This window comes from Corticium candelabrum, chromosome 2 (genome assembly GCF_963422355.1).
Source record: "Corticium candelabrum chromosome 2, ooCorCand1.1, whole genome shotgun sequence".
Lineage (NCBI taxonomy): Eukaryota > Metazoa > Porifera > Homoscleromorpha > Homosclerophorida > Plakinidae > Corticium > Corticium candelabrum.
In genome coordinates this window covers 6,409,973-6,419,832 of record NC_085086.1, presented here as the reverse complement: position 1 = coordinate 6,419,832, position 9,860 = coordinate 6,409,973, and the positions used below count along the sequence as shown (strand labels likewise).

Below are 9,860 nucleotides of genomic sequence, written 5' to 3'. Positions count from 1 at the left end.
CTATCTGGTCAGATTGCAATAACGTTCTGCTTCTGCTACCACAGATGAGCTCCAGAACATTCTAGACAGACTATCTTAAGACTATGCAAACTAGACCATTTCAGTATGTAAGAGCCCGATCAATTAATTTAATGCTGCTGATGTATAGATTTTTGCTATAGGTATTTACATTACATACGAGTCAAGTTGACTAAACCTATCAAGTTAGTAGTCAACTTAAGCCATAAATAATTTTATTAGAAAAAAGAAAATTAGTTATGAAATAAATAACTGCTACCAGGTCAACCCCCTCTTTCAAAAATTCCCGGATCCGGGTCGGTCACGGTAAAATTGCGCCTGCATGTTTGACATACGTGAAATGTTTCTCCGGGTTTTACCACACCAAACTAACTCTCCAATTTTCGCCGCTATCCGTACAATAAGAGGTTGTGAAATGCTCGCGCTATCACCAAGTGACAACTAAACGTAAATTTTCAACCAGTTCTAGAATTTGGTTCAATTAAGGCGTAAATATAAACATGTTATTTTTATGCTACAGCAATACATTGAGACGTTTAGTAGAGATAAATCACAAAAACAGATGTGATTTCCAAATTGACCTCGGTTAGTCGGTATTCCAAACACATTAACACAATGGAATTCCAAAATTATTATCTACAGTCACGTCTACACAAGAGCTAACGCGTTGTTATCGAGTTGCTAGGTTTGCAATGTCCCTTAGCTACTATTTGCAAGTCAGACAAACGCAAGTTACAAGCTGTTATCTTCAAGAAGCATTCGTTCAGGTATGTCTGTCCATCAGTAGCACATACTGGATCAGATTCTTGTGAACAATAAGAATGATCTTTGCAAACACACAAGCCTTGTCCGTTCGAGCCAACAATACATTTTTCTATTTCAGAGCATCTCGATCGCAAACTCATGCATACATCTGTAAACGACAAAGATTGTGAGAGTGAAAACAAATAAGATGCAAGACAAGCGTAACTAAAAGAACAGATATACAGACAGTAAAGCGAAAAAATCAGGGAGATCAAAAGGGTCGCACACCTAACAGTGGTGCATTATAGGTATATTGTGTAAAAGCTTAAACCACAATAATTGACTGTAAATAATAATTAATATTACTATTTTTGTTATTGTTAAGATTAACTGGCCACGGCTTTTCAAATTTCCGGTTTTCATAACCACACTTCTCACTTTTACTGCGCAAAATTTTATCTTTCAGACAAAAACCTTTTTGAGTTTACTTCATAAAGAGCGTATGGAAAAAGCAATGAGTGAAAATATTTAAGAAAGTAATAATGACAAAATTGATCTTGCTCGAGTCGAAGTGGGAAGTCTGATACCTATAGATAGGAGCTATAGGATGAAATGACGTCACTACAAAAACATCATATATTCTATTGAAGACAGCACTTCACAATTCGTAAAAAAACAAGCTAAATTGCAAGAAATTTGAAGCCTTGGAATCTTCAAAACAGAACTCGAAAGTCTGTTAATGTTGTAGAAAAGACATCTGTTTTGAAATAACTCAAGTGATCCTCAAAGCTTTGCTTGAAACGTGAAAGATTATGCAACCTCTGCGGTATAGAGATTGACTTTGTCGAGAATTTTGCAAGTTACTAAAGAGCGAAAATTTTTCGTATTTCTGACTGCCTGACGGACATATCTTAAAATCATCCAAGGTACGTTAGGACTAACGTACAATGACATATGTATCAATCCTGTTTGGTTTGCCTTGCCACTTCTGAATGGCTTTGCAGCCACGCTATAATCCGTGACGTCAAACACACACTTCCATTATTTCATAGAATAATATTATGTAGATTTTAGAAACCGTCAGTACAGACGTCTCATATATAACGACGACACAAAGACTTTTTCACTTACCCTGACAAACTAAAGGTAGTCCACTCCATTGGCCTGTTGAATCACATGTTCGTTTAACGTTTCCAGACTCTTCTTCGAACCCAAAGTGACATTGATATTCAATGGAGTACGGATAATAAAAATTCGTTCCCATTACTATGCCATTGACAGGATCTTTAGGTACACTGCATCGTTTAGCTAAAAATATTAGCAAGTTCAGTTCTACACTTTGCTGTTACCAAAACTAGACGTACGTGTACAGTGTGGCGGATGTCCGTCCCAGAATCCAACTGCAGAGTTTTCCAAAAGTTGTTTGCATGTTCTTTGTTTCGAGCCAACCAGATCGTACCCGCTGCCACACGAGTACGTAGCATTGCCCCCAACGTAAAATGAACGTACGTTGACGTAGGCACCGTTTGTTGGCAGACTCGGATGTCTACATACCACCTCTGTAGAATAGAATCATTAGTTACAGTAAATGTTTGAAGTACGCTTCGGTGCAGTTGCTTACGTTGGCATTGCGGGATTTGAGCTGTCCATTGTCCGCTTCCTGTGCATTGAAGTGTAGCATGGCCAATCAGAACGAAGCCATACGGGCATGCGCAATTAAGTTGATCTCCAAATTGATATCCTCCAGTACAGTTTAGGTTACTTGCTTCAACTGGTGATACACATTTCACCTCTACAATAGAAAACAGGTCTTAACGGACAAACATTCCTATCTGCCTTTTAGTCAATACTTAGATCTATCTATTTCGACTGTAAAGTATGTATGTACCTACGTCTTTGTACTAATATGTGACATTTTGGATAGCAATAACTAACTTTCTCTTGTCTGATTCTCTTCTGAATTAGTAACTCTGTTTAATATGTGCTTGTTTCTACGTCTATGTGGTAGTTTATGTCAGTTTCTGTTAGGGTGTTTGTTATCTGCTCGTCTGTTTGGTCAGATTCCTCATTGTCTGCCAGTCTCTAGCTGCCTGACTGTTTGCGTATTTGATATTTAATGGTTTTTGTTTGATTGTTTTTCTATATATTTGTACACCACTTTAGGACGTTCCTGTCCATGCAACCTTTGTTTCCAACAATATATCAAATCTTACTTATACAATGGGGCACTATTCCATTCCACTGTCCAGTATGACCACATGTCAGTTTACTACTGCCATTAGAGATTATATATCCAAAGTCACATCCAAAATAAACGCTGTTAGGATGACGATTATTTGATCCTCTTATGTAGCCATGGACAGGAGCAGTAAGCTGTGGACACTGTTTCGCTACATAGAGATCAAAGCGTTTAGTAAACGCAAAAAGATATTGCTATTTTATATATTGCACCTGTGCAGGAAGGAACTTTGTGGCTCCATCTGGCGTCTTTATTTGTTTCCTGAGTGCATTCTAAAGATGTTGATCCAACGAGATCGTACCCGACACTGCATGAAAATTCCAGAGTTGCTCCAACTTTGAATTCAAATTTTCGTCCGCTTGTCGAATTAATTGAGCCATGAGTAAGAGCCGTTAGAGGAAAACAACGTGTTTCTGTAAACAGAACCAAATGAACAGTCTATATTATTATTATTCGGATAAATACAATATGAACTCTGCTAGACTAGAAATCTATTCTCGTATCTTTACAATAATAGCAGGCACAACTAACTTACAATGATGCTCTCACCTGTACAAACTCCTGGCGCATCATTCCATGCCCCATTGCTGTTGCATGTGAGTCGATATGACCCAGACAACTTATAACCATTGTTACACGTTACGAAAGCTCTTGAGTTATATGTGTATTTTCCAGTAATAACAGCATTGCTTGGAATTGGAGGTTCACCACAACTTACAACTATGAAGAAAGATTGAAACATTATTAACGCTTATATATAAATACATCGTATTAGATTGACTTTGTAACTGTAACTAATGGTGTTTTAGCGATGCAAGATGAGTGAAAAGTTCTCTGATTTTGTTGAATGCGTCATTAAATAATGTTTCAGAAATGAAAAATCTTGTACAAGAGAAAGTAAAAATAACTCAATTAAGTTAATCATTATTCTATAAGTAATATACATAAAATTTTGATGTTCATGCTATTGTTTAGTAGGAACAGTCAGTTTCTGCCAACACATTATAATTTAAACATCGGAACCAACAAAATTTGTGACCTTCTATAAATGGCTATAACATACTTTGGCATCTCGGCGTAGAAGCACTCCATTCTCCCGTCTCCAAGCATTGTGAAGTCTTTTCTCCAATCAGATTATATCCCACAGGGCAAGAAAAGCTTGCTATTCCTCTGTACGTGGTATTGGTTGATCGCATTATCATGATATAATCGTAGGGAGGCCTTCTACACCTGACAGCTAAAATTGAAAAGATTTATAGAAAAACAGACAAATGCACAAAGCAGTCCGAATTACATTAACATTACAGCAGCTGTACAATATAAGCAAATCCCTATCTTGTATTTCAAATTTAATTGTAATAGGTAATAGTAATAGAGGGTAGATTTTGATGTTTTACGTACGTTTACATGATCTGGTAGAACTCCATTCTCCTGTCTCTGTGCAAGTGCCGGTAACTTCACCGATTAACTTATAGCCTTGATTGCAGTGAAATGTTGCTATTTCCCCATAAGTGTCGTTCTGCATTTGGTAGCCGCCGTTTATTAGTTGTGGAGCGCCACAATGAACAGCTGTAAAATTGAACATGACACGGTTACTTGCGTTTACTACAAAGATAATAAGGCAAGCAAAACAGTAATTGTGGAATGGTGAGTTTGTGTGTGCGTGCGTGCGTGTGTGCGTGTGTGTGTGTGTGTGTGTGTGTGTGTGTGTGTCTGTGTATTCAAATTTTTGTAACTTGAAACCATTTCTAACAACTCTAAAGTTGACTCTATAAAGTTGACTTACGTTTGCAGATGATCGGATTACTGGACCAAATCCCAGTCGCTCTACACATTCTGAATCCACCACTACCAGAAGCGACAAAGCCTCTCTTACATTCGTAGCGAATTGCTCGAGGCACTTTCAGTCCTCTTTCAGTTTCAAGAAAACGTTCAATGATTATCTCTCCGTTGGCTGGTGTGACAGGAAATTCACAGATCGCACCTATTAATAATTAATTAATATCAAAGAAATGCACATATTTTATAAGAATAACTATCCGATACGTTACCGTTTCTAACACATTTGGGTGGATTACTATTCCACGTGGAAGTATTGCTATTATTGCTAAATAGGCATTCAATGGTTGATGGACCTTCCAGAGAGTAGCCGTCTTCGCAGGTGAATGCAGCAAAATCTCTTGACGTAAAGCCGCTATAATAACGTATTTGCCCGTTGGAGATATTTGCAAGATCAGGACAAACATCTAGTAAACATTACAATTTAAATACAAAATGTATTGTTAATAGGCCGTCAACTACAACAACAACAGAATGGCTGCCATGACACGTACGTGCAAGGAACAGATATCATTGAAAGTGGAAAAATCGGGAAAATGTCAACTTTGCCATAAGTAGGTAGATAAGTAGACACACATACATACATACGTAAAGCCTATATATAAATACAAACATATACAGATACACATACACCCTTTTAGAAAGAAGAAGACACACAAACTGACAGGCAGCTGAGTTGGTAAGACTGAAAGCCGACACAGTATAACGTACTTCACAATTAACAAGAAACATGAAAACAAATAATGCGTTTAGTTTACTTGTACAAAGTGGTGGTAGGTGGCTCCAACTTCCAGTAGCTTCACACTCTATTTGCGAAGGTCCTATCAAGTAAAGTCCGTCATTGCACTGATACGTTGCTACACTACCGACTGTCAAGCCACTCAAAGTCAGGTTACCGTCTAGGATTGAACTTGGATAAGAGCAAGAGTTCAATACTTTATCCCTTTCTCCCACAACACCACCAAAAACCTCAATTTCACACACTTGTATGATCCCTTTGAGAACAGTCCATATATATCTAGTCGGCTTGTTGCATCGAAATACTGGGTTTATGCCATTCTTCGTGTAGTGATAGCTTCTTCCACATTGACTTGAATTTTCTAACTCTGGTTCTGCACTTACACGTACTTGAAGACCGTTTTGCAAATATTGTCTATCGCTACCATCTCTGAGGAATAATCCAACTGCTTTAACAACCCAATCAGTTCTTAGATCAATACGCAGATATGACGAGCGGATGTTTTCAGCCCCAAAAGGGCCCACAGCACAATAAGTAGCACCAGCAACACCTGTTTCTCCAATATGAGCAAACCCATCAATAGCATTTTCAGCTTTGCCTTCACCCAAGTTGTCAGCAAAAGTCTCAGGATATATATCTGCGGTAACACCTATAGCTTGTAAATTGAGTCGAGAACCTAAACGAAAGAGCCAACTGTAATAAAACAAATGTCTCCAATAAATTTACATTACAAAAGTAAAAAATAATTGCAACTCCTTGCTCTAAATATATTTCGTTCAAATCCCAAACGAAATAGACACAATTAAATATGCAATCAATAATAGAAACAAGCAACCAATACATAAACAAACCGGTAATGTAAAATAATATAGCATGCATAATACGTACGTTAACCCGATTGTGCAAGTACACACAAACCCCCCAACAGATTAATTTGACCTTTGTCTAATAAACGGACAAACAACAGTGTTCACAAATGTAAGAAAGCGTGTTGGTTATAACTATGCTTTGTGTATTGCGCGTATATATATATATATATATATATATATATATATATATATATATGTGTGTGTGTGTGTGTGTGTGTGTGTGTGTGTGTGTGTGTGTGTGTGTGTGCGTGCGTGCATGGGTGAGTGTCTGTCTGCCCGTGTGTGTGTGTGTGTGTGTGTGTGTGTGTGTGTGTGTGTGTGTGTGTGTCTGTGTGTTTGTGTCTCTGTCTTTGTGTTTCTGTGTCTGTATCTGTTGGTCTGTCTGTCTGTCTGCGTGTTTGCGTGTTTGCGTGAATGTGTGCGTGCGTGCGTGTGTGTAGATCAGGTAAAATTGTAGTACATGATTGAAATATTGAGATTTGCTGGAAGAATACTTATTCGTACATGAAAAGAAATTAACACAGAAATTGGAACAAAAACTAACCATAGTAGACTTCGAGTTCGCATAATGAAAGACTTGAATAGCTGTTATTTAATTCCACTGACACAACTTGATCGTTGTAGAATCCGCATTCAAAAAGAGGAAATCGGCTCATTGTAGCAGCATCATAACTGGCCCCACAATTGTGCCATTCTTGACTGTTACTTCCAGTCTTAACCATCAACCCATTGAAAATACTGATGTCTTGAACATCTGGAAGATACAGTCGAACTGCTTTGATTGGATATGTTCTGGACATTGTAACTGTAAATGTTTTCTTTTGAATTGTAATGTCTGTATTGGCGCAGTCTTGAATGTCTCGAGAAAATTTTCCATCTATTGCTTTCAGAGCAGAGTTGGCGTAGGCTGGATTTGATGACTCGGGATGCAGGATGACTCTAGCATCTCCTAGGTATGCTTTGAAGTCTACAACAGATTGATCACCTAGAAACGGAAGTAAGTTGTGGGCTAGCATGACAAACACAACATGAATTGTATTGCACAAAATATTTACCCGACATGGACGACGCTAGGTCACCCGGTACCGAAATCGCGATTCCTAGCAGTACTAGTAGCAGTGACAGTGAATGATAGATCATTTTGCAGACTTCTACAGAAAGAGATACTATCTAAACAACAATGTTACAAACGGAGATGAGTCCCTTCGAGAGAGGTCGACCATAATAAAATTCCAGACATACACGGCTAAAGCTCATGCTCGCTCCACAAACGTAAACAAACATGTACTAGTAGTGCATAACAACCAGATATCATGGAACACTCTAGGCATTACGCGTAATCAAGCTGTCTCACCTCTTTTACGTCGAGGAAACGGAGCCGAAGTAGGTAGTAAGAAAAATGCGTCGACTTTGCTGTAGACTACAACACTGATGCAGTTGTCTTATGCTTTGTGTTTAGTCGTGCTGTATCTAGACGAGCTTTAGTTACTTAATTAATTAGCGTAGTTCACGGTGCTCGATTCTAATTGCGGGACTTCCGGCCCTCCCACGTGCGTCTACTCACCGGCTACAAATTGTACTTTGAAAGCGGCGTTACTACTTGTAGAAATGCGTAGAAACGACAACCACGTTGCGTGCAGCGTCTAGTGAATTCAAACTTCAGCTAGTTTAGAAATGTGCCACGGAAAGGCAACCTGATACCTCGACCGCAGTAGACATGACATGATATCTTTACAGGCCGTCCAGATACTACACCACAACGCTCGTCATAATGTTTCAATATGTCCTTTATGACGATGATGATAGCTATGTCAAAATTTAGATAATCTGTGGCAACGAAATAGTCTGTGTTGATGTCTGTTAGCTATTTAGTTACTGGGACTGCTTATCAATTTGTAGGCTCAACTGCCGGTATCACGATCGGCTCAGAAAATGCAACCATTCGTGCTAATGGCGATCAGTTGTTCATCAACATCTTGTAGTAAGTGTCGGTCTCCTTGTACTAGATATGCATGGAGTTTACCGTACTCTTACAGAGAGCCTGTCAGGATTGTGTGTGGCATCGGATTACCGATACCATCTGTTTGTTCGCCAACGCAAAATTGGTGGATAGTCACTTTTCAAGTTACCCAAAATGAGGAATTGTACAGAAATAAAAATTTTACTATATCTGCAACAGTTTTGCAAATAAATGACCTTCGTTGGGCATGATTGCGTGAGTTGCGATGCCGTCATACGTGACTTGGTCATTGTAGATCAATTTGAAGCGTCGTTAGCGTTACGTAGTAAAATATTGATCAGGTATATAATCAAGTTTTGAGTTCGAAAAGACCTTTTGAACTGAGGCCTTCAACCGTCTGCACGTGATAGACGAGAAGCCAGGATATTACAGTCGAGTGAATGCACAGCAAGTGTCAAGAATAGCAATTAAGCTAAACCAAGATAATGAAGAAGCACTAGAAGTGTAAACCCTCGGCTGGTATGCACCTTAAAGGTAATTAGTCGCGCTATGACAAAATCGTGTGACAGAAACGCATGATGTGAATAATATACAAGTAGCATTATTGAAATGACCACAGGTCGAGGTTGAGGTAGGTCACGTGACTGCCTGGTATTACTATAGTAAGAGCATAACAAGGTAAAGTGTGTAAGGCAAACACAGCTGGCAGAATGTGATCTATTACTGAGCTTGTTACTACATAAAATAATAGAACTACACTAGCTATCAGCAACAAATTGATGTACTGATTCAGCCAACGTGTTTCCCAATATACTCTGACTCCAATTCTAACTCTATTACTACAGTTAATGTTCAGAACCTATTTACCAAGCAAGTATGTTAATTATTCTATATATGATTATCACTGGTTGTCATGGTTCTATAAACATTAAAAGTAGTTACAAGCTACTTTTTCAGCTATTCACAATGCCAGAAAGAAAAGCAACCAAGTGTTCTATTAATGCAACTGTTTAGGACAGTGGTATGGAGAAAAAGATGACATCATGGCGTGAGTAGTACACATCTGCAAATGTCAACACATTCTGGTGTTAAATTATTGCAGTAAATATGGTCTATAAGAGTAGCCTTGTCTGTAGTAGGAGTGTGTACCAATGAAGACTATCCAAATTGATTTATGAGACTTGCTAGTTTGGAGTCTGTTTTTTGTAACAAATCTTCATTGAAATCGCCCATAATAATTGACACCATGTCAGGATATTTGTTACTACTTAACAGATTGGTCATTATTTCTAAGACAGTATCAACTGAAACAGATGGTGATCTATAGATGACAGTTAGTCGAAAAGACTGCCCACTAGGTAACCTGAGTACAGTTACCATGATCTGCATAGCATTATTCTCCAATGAAGCATAATTGCAATCACCAAGTCTGATGGTGACAGAGGAGCTAAC

At 38.4% G+C, this 9,860-nt stretch overlaps 1 protein-coding gene across 2 annotated transcripts; it reads right to left on the bottom strand.

Moving 5' to 3' along the window:
* Positions 1-511: 511 nt before the first annotated feature.
* On the bottom strand, positions 512-7,550 carry LOC134198557 (sushi, von Willebrand factor type A, EGF and pentraxin domain-containing protein 1-like). 2 transcript variants are annotated; one of them, XM_062667972.1, is made up of 15 exons: positions 7,504-7,550; positions 6,993-7,433; positions 5,737-6,255; positions 5,599-5,661; positions 5,053-5,247; positions 4,788-4,985; positions 4,403-4,570; positions 4,065-4,238; positions 3,551-3,721; positions 3,214-3,414; positions 2,976-3,152; positions 2,384-2,554; positions 2,127-2,321; positions 1,894-2,070; positions 512-931 (listed from the first exon to the last, which is right to left on the bottom strand). In XM_062667972.1, exons 1-15 carry the CDS (start codon positions 7,508-7,510, stop codon positions 678-680), a joined length of 3,111 nt encoding a protein of 1,036 aa, XP_062523956.1. In that variant the 5' UTR covers positions 7,511-7,550; the 3' UTR covers positions 512-677. The 2 variants fall into 2 exon arrangements, with proteins under 2 accessions (XP_062523956.1, XP_062523955.1); XM_062667971.1 differs by having other exon boundaries at positions 5,599-6,255.
* Positions 7,551-9,860: the final 2,310 nt, after the last annotated feature.

Bases quoted from the DNA above. Each gene is read 5' to 3' on its own strand.
- LOC134198557 (XM_062667971.1), bottom strand. The intron at 3,153-3,213 runs GTGCAATATATA...ATCTCTATGTAG, and splicing joins CAAAGTTCCTTCCTGCACAG to CGAAACAGTGTCCACAGCTT. The intron at 932-1,893 runs GTAAGTGAAAAA...TGTCGTTTACAG, and splicing joins ACTACCTTTAGTTTGTCAGG to ATGTATGCATGAGTTTGCGA.